The sequence below is a fragment of the Micropterus dolomieu genome, linkage group LG17 (genome assembly GCF_021292245.1).
Source record: "Micropterus dolomieu isolate WLL.071019.BEF.003 ecotype Adirondacks linkage group LG17, ASM2129224v1, whole genome shotgun sequence".
Lineage (NCBI taxonomy): Eukaryota > Metazoa > Chordata > Actinopteri > Centrarchiformes > Centrarchidae > Micropterus > Micropterus dolomieu.
In genome coordinates, this window is record NC_060166.1 from 1,558,217 (window position 1) to 1,571,480 (window position 13,264).

The following is a 13,264-nucleotide window of genomic DNA, read 5'->3' on the forward strand; positions in this document are numbered from 1 at the left end:
CAGGGTTTGACCTTAAGTTACCTCGCTAACCCCAAATCCTGCTTTGCAGGACAGGCCTCAGGTGTTGTTAGGGTCCAGTTTTCACTTGCAGGTGTTTACATCCAGCTGAGTACTTCGACATGTCATTGGGAACATCTGCTTCTCCATTGTTGTCGCTGTAGTCCTAGCGCTGCCTATGGTGATTAAAACCTGCTGCTTTAAATGTTGACTCCACAGTTTTCCCTCTACACCTGGCCTTTCCAGAGCATTATCTAACAGTTAAACATGGTTAAATCTTATATTCTTCTCCCTCCTTTACTTGAAAATTATGCACTAGCACTATCATTTGGCAATACGTATAGATGAATGGACTGATAAGCAAGGCCAGTTCCTCTAGATCTCAGCAGAGTAAAGCCGTTAAGTATGTTGTGGTGCCTCTAAGACCACATCCCCACTGCTACGTTTTTGTTCTAAAACAGAGACCTTTTGCTACGTTTGCACGTCCCGTCCAGACTAAGACCAGACTAAGTTTGAAAACGCTGCCGACCCCCGTTTTTCGTTTTAAAACTCCGGGTAGAGTTTTAGTGCGGACGGGCAAAAACAAAGAACTTTAGAAACGATGACATCACATTTGGCTCTCTGATTGGGTCTTATAAGTCATGCAAAGCAGGAACACAATGCTGCTGACAGAGTTTTTGACTTGGTATTAAAGCCCACACTTGTACTGGTGGTGTTCTTCATCTGTTTTTATTTATTCTTCTGTAACTACGGAATAGACCATCTGCTTCTTTTTTACACCGGCACGCACATGCCCAGTGTCCATGAACGGCCACTAGATGTGCGTTTTCAGTCGTTTTAATGTAGATGAGAATCAACTCTGATATGCAGCTAAAACGCTGCTGTAGACGGAGATCGTATTAGTTTTAAAACTCTGTTTTTAAACAAAGACGGAGTAGTGTGGATTGAGCCTAAGGCTGTGTACAGGACAAATAGACCCCTGTGTGAACAAAAGCAGCCCGTTCATTCATTTGAATGGAACAACGGGACAACCCCGAATCTGAAATAAATATAAGTGGAAGGGAGCATCTCCAGTGTTTCCCATACATTGATTTTCAAAATCTTTTTTTGCCTACTATTTAAAAATGGGTAAAATCGTATTTGATTGTAGTGTTGCGAGCACCTCTTCTTTCTTGCTTGCTTGCTCTCTCTCTCTCTCTCTCTCTCTCTCGCAAACACATTCACAACAGTCCCATCTGTGAATAGACCCTTCTGTTCCTGCACAGTCTGAATCAAAACATGATCTGTGCTAGAGAAAGGAGTGCTGACGATCATGAACACCATTGCACAAATTTGTCCAAGATAATCTATCAATTTTTAAAGAGGTGGTATTCTGCTCATTTTCAGGTTCAAAATCTTATTTAGGGGTTGTACCAGAACAGGTTTACATGGTTTAATTTTCAAAAAACACCATATTTTTCTCATACTGCACATTGCTGCAGCTCCTCTTTCCACCCTGTGTTGAAGGCTTTGTTTTAGCTATGGAGTGATACATCATGTCTCTAAATGATCTTTGTTGGGAGTTGCACATGTGCAGTTCCTAGTTAAGGACTACTAGCCAATCAGAAACAGAGAAGGGTAGGTCAATCAGGATTGGATTGGTAATCTGGCATTCAAATCAAATCAAATATTTTGTGTAGAAATATTTTTTCGAAATAGTAGGTCTATTACAATATATTCTTGTCGTCATGCACATCAATCTTGTGCAAATGTTACGTCGCAGTGTTTCATCACACCCCTAATCTGAGCCCTCAAATGGAAGGATGGTGTATTAGTCAGGGGTGTCCGACCGATTTTGGTGGGCCGCCTCGGCCAAAAATGCCAGGGCCGATTTTTTGTTCATAACTGTTGTTTAGATTCTTACCTATGTGATTCATTAAGTCTGTAGAATATCACCTTGTGATCCTGTTGCATTTGTTTGGATTTATACTTTCTGTTTGGACATATGGACAACTCACCTGTTATGGAATGCCTACTTCATTTCATCTCATCTGTAAGTTTCACCATTTTTGCAAATAAACACCTTCACTTTGTACCTGTTCAGTTTCCATGTATGCATCTGGGTCCAAACTCCGTGTCTCTAGTGTAAGAGCCCAGCAGGACAGAATTAGACCACAGAAATAGTTAATAAAAAAAAATACAGAGACATTTCCACAGTTCTAACACTTTAATCCATTATTTAGGTAGAGTCAATGTAACAGCGTGCTCCAAATATTTTACAAATACCAATCTATTCACCACCAGTTACTCAACATCATGTCTGCCCTCAGTCTTTCTCTTCTCTCAGTACTCTCCAACGAGGCAATAGTTATCTGTGTTTGACTGTAATCCTTCTTTTTCTTCGTTTCCTTCGTTTCTTTTTATCTGGAGCATCAGAAACTTTTCCTGGATGCTTCTTAGGTTTTTCCCGCCAGAGGCTGTGCCATACACCTAGCTGCTCTAGCTAGTCCATTGCTACGGTTACTCCAAAGCCATGTGGAGAGAGAGTTGCATCATCATTGTTCAGTTTAAGTTCAGTGGCTTTATTGGTATGGCTGTATACAATACAACGTTGTCAAAGCATATTAACACAAACAATCACAACAAACATAAATAAACAATTCTCAATAATAAGCATTCTCCCTAATGGACCTTTGTTTTACAGCATGGTGGATCGTGGAGCTCTCTACATGGCTCTGGGTTGCCCCTGGCAAACCAATCATTGCTGGTTGACTTAAAAAATGTCATTATCAGAGCCCCAGCACAGGAATGTTACCACAGACACCAGATTTAGAAACTCTGGTATACTGCGAAATAAAGCAAGATTTACCTGATAGGCTTAATCTGCATTTTGTGAACTTGTACGTCTGTTACCTTTGCTTGGATGTAATAGACATTAATTTATATTTTAAAGTCTTGCACTCCAGCTTTAAGCAGAGACTCAAAGTGTGGATGGGTTCTATATGAATGATTGCCTACTTTCAGTAAAATAATAAAATATGGTGAGAGAGTGACTGAGTTCACTTGTTCTTGTTTTTCTTTCAGGACAGATTTCTGTGTTTATAAAGATGAACCCTGTGATACTGTGGGTGAGTACCACTATGTCTCTCATTCTCTCCCACACAACACACATACATATCTGTGTGTGTGTCTGTATCAGTTGTAAAATCATTTTAGAACATGTGGTGACCCCATTTTGAGATAGAAGTGGCACTCCTTTACTCGAACCGTCTTTTCAGGAACTACTGAACTAAATACCATGACATTCAAACACACTCTGCTTCACGTCACTTCACTTTCTCTGTCTCATTCTTACACACACACACACACACACACAGTTGACATAAGGCATCCCTAGCCTCTAACCCTAACCTACATGCCTTACACTAACAGTCACCTTAAACCAGCAGTAACCCAAACCATTCTAACTAGAGGCTGACCGATATGGGTTTTTGGGGGCCGATGTCGATATTAAAGTGAAAAAGAGCTGACTGATGATCAGATATTTTGATTTTGAAAATGATTTGGATAGTAGACCCCTTTCCTGTATAAATTACACTTAGAACAGGCTGATATTGAAAGCTGTTCTGTATGCGGGCTATAATACCTCTTCCTGAATGGATTATATTAATAAAATAGATTACAGTGTCAACAACTTAACATTTAAACAATTGCACATCAATAAATATTTGCTGCTAGAAGGTGCAACTTTTTCAGCCATCTGTAAACAGAGTGAGAGAGAATAAGCATGTATTTTAACTTAGACATAACCTGTCGTAATGACTGCTTTTAATGTAGCATATTCACATTTAGTTTATCTCTTTACCAGCACTCTTGAATTCTGTCCAAAGCTACGAGAAACCATTTCTCAACCACCATCTGACTCTAAAACATGCAGCCTACAATACAGTGACCTGCTGTTGAATGCATCTAATACTACATGACTGTCTACAACGAGGACTTGCAGCTTTAAGATTTTACTCAACTACAGTATAACTAAAACCTTTCACATTTGAAAGAGGAGCTAGATAACTTTGTCTGGCAGAAAGCCATGTTATATACTTGTTCAGCTCACGTTTATTTACATGTCCCCTCTGGTTGAATAATTTCTGATGCACCGAATGGATCTACAGACAAGTGGGTCGCAGATATTTATATATAAGAATACATTAAACATTATAGTTTAACCGCTCATTAGCGTTAGCGCTCCTCCACTGATTAACATGGCATTAGCTAACTTTGTGGCTAGCAACGGGCAGCGTTAGCTGCTGTAAGTGATGTTTAGAAGTGATGAACTAGGGAGAAATGAGAGGACTGTTCATCAGAACTGCCACACTCTTTCAGAAATGTCTGTCAACAGCGTAACCTCCACCACTCAACTCTACTGTAACATTTAACACACTGCTGTGAGTCTGGAGGAAGCTGGGAGAGGGCAATGAAAAACGGGACGGTTAGCAAGTATAGCCATGTAGAGGAGAAGTAATGAGGACTATTTTTATTATTATTTAAAGAGGTGGCAATCTGCTTTTTAGCTTTTCACCCCCCCTTTATTGAGTTATATATCTTTTTTGTGCATGTAACAGGTTTGCAAAGTGAAAAAGCCCAAAGGGAGTTCCCATCTCCCACAGAAAACTCTGCTCTGAACCGCTTGAAAACAGCTCGTTTGTAGTCCAGCCCTTCACTTCCTTTACTTCTGATGTCACAATGAAAACGCGTCATAAAGCTTGCCAAGCGGCTAGCAGGGGTCAGGCACGCCCGCAAACCAAGCTAGTCTGAGCCCTCTGTACCTGCTTCCAGGTACTTTTTTTCGTATCACCTCACCTCCGTCGAGGTTCCAATCGAGCTGAGGGATACTAAAATGTAACGTGAAAACATAACAGACTGCTGATTGGTCAGAGAGAATATTAGTTTTATATTTTACAGTTTTCATATGGAATTTCATCACTAAATCCACTTCTGAGAAGTTTTGAGGTGAGAAATCAGCTGTGTAGATTTCGAATATTGACAGTTTTACGAGAAGTGATAGCTGAATAAAAATGTTGAGGAGCTCCGCAAGTGGCTGTGGGGGATACCTGTGCCACTTGAGGAGCGTGTGAAGCCGGCCAGCCGCCCGATCACAGAGCCCTCTGCTCCCGCCATCACACAGACCGCTGCAGCAACAACGGCAGAGGAAAACACAGCTGGAAGGTTTTCATACCGTTTATCTGTCTTATATTCTGAGGAAGGTTGAAACGTTTTAACTTAAAAAAGAGAAAGCTGTGTGGATCGCTGGTGTGTGTGTCGCATTGAACATTACGTCACAGCAGTTGTGTGTGGCGTCGCTATGACGACAAGCTGCGTACTATCTCTGGGTACTATCTGCAATGGAAAACGGAGCAGGGCCGAGCAGAGTCGAGTCTATCGATTTGCGATAGATCGTCAGAACACCGGCAACAGTTCAACGTTTAGTCCTAAAAGATGACGCAATTCCGACTCTGTTTGGGCCTGGAAATTCACAATCACAACCTGTAAGTATGCTTTATTGGTTGTGAATTATATTTAAATATATAAATATATATTTAAAATAAACACAGCAATGTAACTTCACAGACTGATGAAGTGCGGAGTTGTTGTAAACGTTGGCTAACACAGCTATGCAACTATAATGCTAATGTTACACCTGATGTGAAAGCTACTGAGTTCAAATTGTTTGGCCAATTTTTATGGAAAATTTAGTTGAAAATATGGTGATTTTTGTAGTGGTCTATGGTAAGATGTGGAACAATGATGTTGTGTGCTAGGTTACGGTCACAGTCTGAAGCGGCTTTGATTTGGATCACGCTACCTTGTTTCTTAGGACCCGCCCTTCTCTGCTTCTGATTGGCTAGTAGTCCTTACCTGGGAACTGCGCATGTGCAACTCCCAACAAAGATTTTGTACAAGTAAGATGCATCACTCTGTAGCTCAAGAGCGGAGCGTACAACACATAGGGTGAAAAGAGGAGCTGCAGCAATGTGCAGTATGAGAAAAATATGGTGTTTTTTGAAAATTAAACCATGTAAACCTGTTCTGGTACAACCCCTAATCAAGATTTTGAACCTGAAATGAGTATAATACCACCTCTTAAAGTCATGTAATTAACGTGACAAATGATCAACATACTTTTAACAAGGTAACACAGCCACTTTCCTTCATTGTTTCTGCATGCTCCAGCAGACTCCGGTCAGCTGATTGTTTTGTTTTGTGTTTTTTGTGGTGTGGCAGTATTTTGAACAGTGGAGCTGCAGAGCACCCTCTGGTGGGCGAACCATGCAATAACCATGACATGAATGAAGGATCAGCTCTGTTTCTTTTTAATAGTCATATATCGGCTGTTATAAATGCCAATGCTGATATAAATGCAATTAGCTCATTGACTGATAAATTTTGATTGAACACTGCCCTGACAGTAGATGTTTAAAGCAGCATCAAAAAATAACGTTTAATTTTGTTAAATCAGCAACGTCTGTAAGTCGGTTTGCATTTATAAATGCATCTATAAATGAATATTTGATTCTTACTGTGCCTATTTCCACAGCTACTTTATATTGAATAAAAAACTGCTTCTTCAGTTAAATAAATATCTGCAGCAGCACAGATATGTTGATAAATCTGCAGTCTCTTAAGTGCCGTCCCATAGTGCATTACCACAGTGGACCGTTGTTCTTTAAATCCCCTGCAAAAACACCTGACCAAATTACATGAATTAAGGTTTAAATACATCATATTAGTCATGGCAAATTACCTTTAATTTGGTTAGAGACATTTTACCCCCATTCAAGTTGATGGAGGGATAAACTGGAAGTTAGCCATCTCAAACAGCAGAAGTCAACACAAGGGAACATAGAAACTTCACTGCCAACTAGCATTTTGGTGGTGTAATTGCAGAGTGACACAGACACAAACGCACAAGTATAAATGCTCACGGCTGCGTGGCTGCGTGTGTAGCTTGCGCCATAGGCTCGACTTTACCTGATGGCTTAATTTGCATTGTGTGAACTCATTTGGCTAGGGCTTGATTGTAACAGATGTTAATTTTTAAGTAAAAGTCCTGCATTCCAGCTTTAAGTAGGGAATTAGTATCTAGTGTGGTAGTAGTATTTCAATTGTGGTAATGTTGTGGCAGCATGGCAATGTTCTCTTTGTTCTTGTATTCTTTTTCAAGTCCTGAGTTCCACTTAATGGAATTCAGAAACAGTGTCTGACTTACTTTCTAACAAATTCACAGTCTGACAGTATAATTATTACTGGGTGTGAATGCTGCAAGCATTCGCATCCTATGTTATTGCTAGCCTTTATTATTGTTCCGTCACGTTTTTTTGTCCGCTAACTAGTCCCTAGTTGTGTCACTAGCTGTGTGTTTAACTAGTCTTTGAACACTCCAAGTTGTCATGCTCAATGAGGAATGGGGTGCTATTACTTTTGTCATTGATACCTTGAATACTTTTCAAAATATTCAAGGTTTTCTAGGAAAATTCTCCCATTGTAAGTGAATGGAGACCTACTCCACTTTAAAAGCTCACCAGTTCAGCATACTTTCAGCTACAGACTTGATTTAAACTGTAAACTGGTCACAAGAAGTTAACCTATTAATGATGTATTCAGCTTTTTGATATGTTTTATGGTTTGTCCACGGTCGCTCTCAAAGTTTTATGCTTTTTAGAGCTCTTTTCTGAGTTTATAATGGGTGTGTATTGCGTGAGTTAGGGCCTGTGTCCACCAAAGCGTTTTTTGCCAGCTGAAAACGCCACCTGTTCTTCTGAAAACGCCTAGCTGGGAGCGCTAAGGTGCGTTTTGGAGGTACAGTGTTTTTTTTCCCCAGACGCTGTGGTTGCTAAGATACATAATTTCCGTGGAGGTGATGTGCTGCAAGTAGAGTTGCCTACTTGCCTAATTTTACTGAATGTAAAAATGTCACCACAAATTATGTAGGCCTACTTGCTCTGGCCCTTGCTCTGCATGAAGAGGAGGCTGAAACATGAGAGCACAGACTCTCCGTACGTGGGTTCATGAGATTTTGCGGGTGAGGAAACACTCGGCAAGTAGGCACATCGTTTCTTTCAAGATCGGATGTGTTCGTGTGGTGTTAGTCCCGCCCCTCCTGCACTGTGATTGGACGGCTGGATAAAAAGTGACAGTGACAAGCACAGCGTTTTTCCCAAAGTGGAAAATTTTTCAACTCTCAGCGATCAGAAAAAAATGCTCAGCACTCGGCGCAGAAATGTAGTAAATTTTGTTGTGGTTCCTCACAATGGCTTTTTAAATCCCTCGGAGTTATAGATTTGTCTCTGTGCCCTTCCAAAGGACATTGGCTGCCATCGTAAGTTCTCCTCAAATTTTCTTGACCAGAGCAGAACGTACCAGTTGTTCAACTCGCCAAAGTGGTCACTTTTTTCAACTTTATCCAATTAAAAAATAGATCATATTGTTCACAAATGCCTTCTGCCGCAAGCTATTTCTTGAATGAAGTTAAGTGTACTACATCCAGAGTACTGCATCTGCTACTACAACCACTACTACTGTACTAATTACTACTAGTACTACATGGTACTACTACTAACAGACACAGAGAGAGACAAACAGACATACACCTGTCTCACAGTCCGTCTCACAGTCTTATAGTCCACCTGTCTCTCTGTCTCACAGTCCGTCTCACAGTCTTATAGTCCACCTGTCTCTCTGTCTCAGTCAGTCTCACAGTCTTATAGTCCACCTGTCTCTCTGTCTCACAGTCTTATAGTCCACCTGTCTCTCTGTCTCACAGTCCGTCTCACAGTCTTATAGTCCACCTGTCTCTCTGTCTCACAGTCCGTCTCACAGTCTTATAGTCCACCTGTCTCTCTGTCTCACAGTCCGTCTCACAGTCTTATAGTCCACCTGTCTCTCTGTCTCACAGTCCGTCTCACAGTCTTATAGTCCACCTGTCTCTCTGTCTCACAGTCCGTCTCACTTACTTAATGATGTCATACGGAGCCGGTTTTACATATATGGTAATATTGCAACCTCAATATTGTCCAGCTGCGAACTTTAGCGCCTCTCAAACCCCGCCCCTCGCTCACACCACACCCCCTGAGCTACTGTCCGCAGCCGAACTGTTCTCAGCCTGGCAACTCCTATGATCAGTCTGTCTGTACCACTCGGCAGCATAATCATCCTGCTTCCGGATCTTGGCCAATCAGAACACAGTGGGCTTTTGGAGGGGTGGGGGATCTTAAAGAGACAGGAGCATCTACAGCTCGTTTCAGACAGAGACTGAAATGAGAGCTTGCATTCTGGCGCTGTAACCCAGAAATTTATTTTTGAAAACTTTAAATAATTCAAAATGATACAAAGTTTAAGGTTAGCAATCCAGTTTAGCGTCACACCTTTTACTAGCAGGTTCGTCCTTGAGGTCCATCTTCAAATGGCTTGGTTTGAAGAAAACTTGCAGTGGTAGGCTGTTAGCTTGATTTGGTTCGTGGGTTTTGATGTCCTTAGGGTTACTGCTGGTGTAACAGGCCCTAGGAGAGAAGGAGCACACTACGTAAGCATTCCGAGGCCAGAGTGAGAAGAGTTGAGGAGAAGAGAGTGAGCGAGCACGTGTCGCTGTGTTTTGTTTCTTTGGGCGTATCCCAGGAGGAGGGCGTTGTCTCCCCTGAGGGAGGGCTTCTGGTATCCTCTGAGACTCTGTCCGTTAACTTTAATGTCTAATGTCAGTTGTACCGTTCTTAGTTTTAAGCATTTGATAAACGAAAAGAAGTCATTGTCAATCATTAAACATTATAATAGTTAAAACATTTCGTAGGGATCACAGCAGATGTAAGAGCATCTTGATTAAATACTTCCTTGACAATATTGGCTGTTAAACTTTCTTACTTAGAGAATACACGAGCATTGTGATACAAGTGATACATTAAACCGCAGGAGATGCATTAAATCAATGACATGTAATACATAATTTGTCATTTGGGGGGAGTACTGGTTCCATGAGGGGACAAAGGATCTTCCGATTATCTACTTACATTTAACAATATATTGTATATTGAACAATCCTTAGTTCAGGAGCTAGGAATATTTGTTATTTAACACATGATAATATTTCTATAGTAGAGTATATAAAGGTGCTGGAACAAAGCATTAGTTAAAACATAAATTAAAGGAATGTCAGTGATCATTGCTGTAAATTAAAGAGCACTGCAAAATTAACTTATTTAACTTATTTATTTTTCAACAACAACAACATGGTAATATAACTACATAACTAGTTTTAAGACTATCTTGCCAAATTTTCCAGTTTGGTGGAAAGCCAGTTCCTCTCAAGTTTCCGCGATATTTGCTTTAATTTGCAAGTTTCAGTATTATACCATGGAGCTAACCGTCTTTGTTTTAGTATTTTCTTTTTAAGAGGGGCTACAGAGTCAAGTGTCATTCGCAGCGAGCCTGCACCACTATCAACAAGATGATCGATTTGGGAGGGACTGAAATTAGCATCCTCCTTGACTTTGTGACTTGAAAATGAATTTAGAGCTACAGCACTATCAGACAGACATCTTGGTGTCTTGGTGTGTATAGTTCAGTAATACAAACTCAAAAGTTATCAAACAGTGGTCAGAAAAAAAGGGATTATGTGGGAACACGATTAAATGTTCAATTTCCATACCATATACCAGAACAAGGTCGAGGGTGTGGTTAAAACAGTTAATGAACACTCTGAGAGAAGCCAATGGAATCTAACAGAGAGATAAACGCAGTACTGAAGCTGTCATTCTCATCGTCCACATGAATATTAAAATCCCCTACAATAATAACTTTGTCCGTTTTAAGGACTAAAGTTGACAAAAACTGCAAATTCAGATAAGAATTCAGAATACGGGCCAGGTGCTCGGTACACTATAACGAAGAGAATTGGTTGCAGTGATTTCCAACTTGGGTGCGAAAGACTAAGAACAAGACTTTCAAATGAGTTATAGTTTGGTTTAGGTTTCGAGCTGATTAGTAGGCTAGAGTCGAAGATAGCTGCAACTCCACCTCCTCGGCCTGTGCCTCGAGGAATGTGAGTATTAATATGACTGGGAGGGGTGGATTCATTTAGTCTAACATATTCTCCATCACCCAGCCAGGTTTCAGTAAGACAAAATAAATCAATATCATAATCTGATATTAGTTCATTTACTAGTACACCTTTAGAAGAGAGAGATCTGATGTTTAAGAGTTCACATTTAACTCTCCTATTCATTTGCACTATTGCTCTTGTGGTTTTAATTTTTATGAGGTTTTTATGCACAGCTCCTCTTCTGTTTACCTTTTTAAATAATTTCGATGGTCGGGGGACAGACACCGTCACTATAGGATTTTCACTAAGTAACTCCTGAAATGGAGGAGCAGAGAAGTGTGTTAGACTGCGACTCTGCGCACAGGGCAATAAAAGTGCATTATAAGTTTAGAAACATTTTGAGTCCCCCCTCCCTTGCCTCACAGTGGTTTTGTCCTTTGCCTGCTTTCCCTCTTCCCACAGGAGTCCGTGGGAGAAAACATACTGAAAACTGCAGTAATGTTAAGTAGGCTGACAGGGCTGTTTTATTCATTTTAAACATCAGATGAACTGATTATTTAGTCTTTAATGCAGATGATGCTGAGTCAATAATAAATGAATCATGACAAAAAAACAGATTTTTCCTATGAGCCCATGATGTTATTATAACATTACCTAGCTTGTTTGGTAGCTTGTTTAATACCTTGTTTGATAGTAAGTCACTTTCTACAGCTAGAGATGTGCTTATTGATCGGCTGGGGACTGAAATAGGCTGGTTTTCTGCTTAATCAGCAATGACCAGTGACCCGGGCCGAGCAGTGACAAATATACAATTTTCTGCCCATCACATTGAACATTACAAACACGCTGCACTGTGCCATGTGTGTGCACAGCCGCACAGACAGTAACCTCATGTCACACGCATGCTTAAACATGTCTTAGGTGTGTGGAAGTTCTTCACTAGAGTGAAGAAGACGCAACGCTCACTATTTACATCTGCAGAGAAACATAGAGAAAGAGACGCATTCTTGTATCACTTTAGAAGATAATGGATATTTTAAAGCAGGGAGCAGGTAAAGCAACAGTGAACACAGCTGTTAGTGACAATGTCATTCATGCCACGGTGGTCTCTATTGGTAATTAACAACAAACCTCCTCCACACGTGGAAAAATACAAAACGCAAGTTGTTTTCAAAAACTGCTGACAAATAAAGTCAGAGCAGACAGATACAGCCAGAGGGAGAAAGAGGAAGAGAGGGAGAGAGAGAGTCAGGTGTAGGTGTGTGAATGTGCGTCTGACTGGAAAAGCAATGTGAGCAGATTACTGTGGTTTGTGATTTAACACAAAAGTAAGGTGGAAAATTAAGTAGAATTCAAATGGTGAGAACTGAAGTGGGAGATTTTGTTCTTTCAAATATTTTCAATTAAAATATTTTTTAAAAATGGCCCAGTTTATTGGCTACTGCAATTTACAGTGGGTACGGAAAGTATTCAGACCCCTTTAAATTTATCACTCTTTGTTTCATTGCAGCCATTTTCCAAAAATCAAAAAAGTTCATTTTATTTCTAATTAATGCACACTCAGTACCCCATCATGACAGAAAAAAACAGAAATGTAGAAATTTTTGCAAATTTATTAAAAAAGAAAAACTGAAATATCACATGGTTTGACCATTGAGAAAATATTTGATTATAATACGCACAAATAGATTTCTTTTCTTTTAGACCTTAAGTTTAGAAAGGCAGTCCCTTGGGAAACCTGAAACGCCCCCGCGACGTCGCTCGTTCTCTTGTGTCTTCTCTCTCTGCTCTCTTCTTGTCTCTTCTCCTCCGCTCTTCCCCTCGGCTCGCTGGACGCTTCGGCACGCGTTCGGCGTGCCTCGCCAGGCAACGCCATCAGAGTCGGCCAGCGAGACAGGCCTTTTGTTTCGCTTGAAGCTACACACGTGAAGTGCCGAGACATCGATCTGCCCATCAGTTTGTTTTATTTTATTTCTTTTGTTCTGTTAAGTCCGTCGAGCCAACTTCACCGAGGTCAGACCAAGCCACGTGGGCTCGCCAGCTACAACGAAGGAAACCTGAAAACAGCCGAATTGCCAGACAGAGGACACGGAGAACCCCGGAGAATCCCTAGCAAAAACCCAGGATCGGCAGCTAGCGTGGGACCCGTGCAACAGGCCAAAGCAGGCTGTCGACAAGCAGTAAGACTTAAAGCATTCT

At 40.8% G+C, this 13,264-nt stretch overlaps 1 protein-coding gene across 1 annotated transcript in view; it reads left to right on the forward strand.

Annotated features, from left to right (window-relative positions):
* The window catches only part of adamts17 (ADAM metallopeptidase with thrombospondin type 1 motif, 17), a 236,219-nt gene that overhangs the window by 63,004 nt on the left and 159,951 nt on the right, over positions 1-13,264 (forward strand). Inside the window, exon 7 of the mRNA XM_046074026.1 lies at positions 3,061-3,104. Coding sequence (XP_045929982.1) covers positions 3,061-3,104 — 44 coding nt within the window. The remainder of the gene's footprint in view (positions 1-3,060; positions 3,105-13,264) is intronic.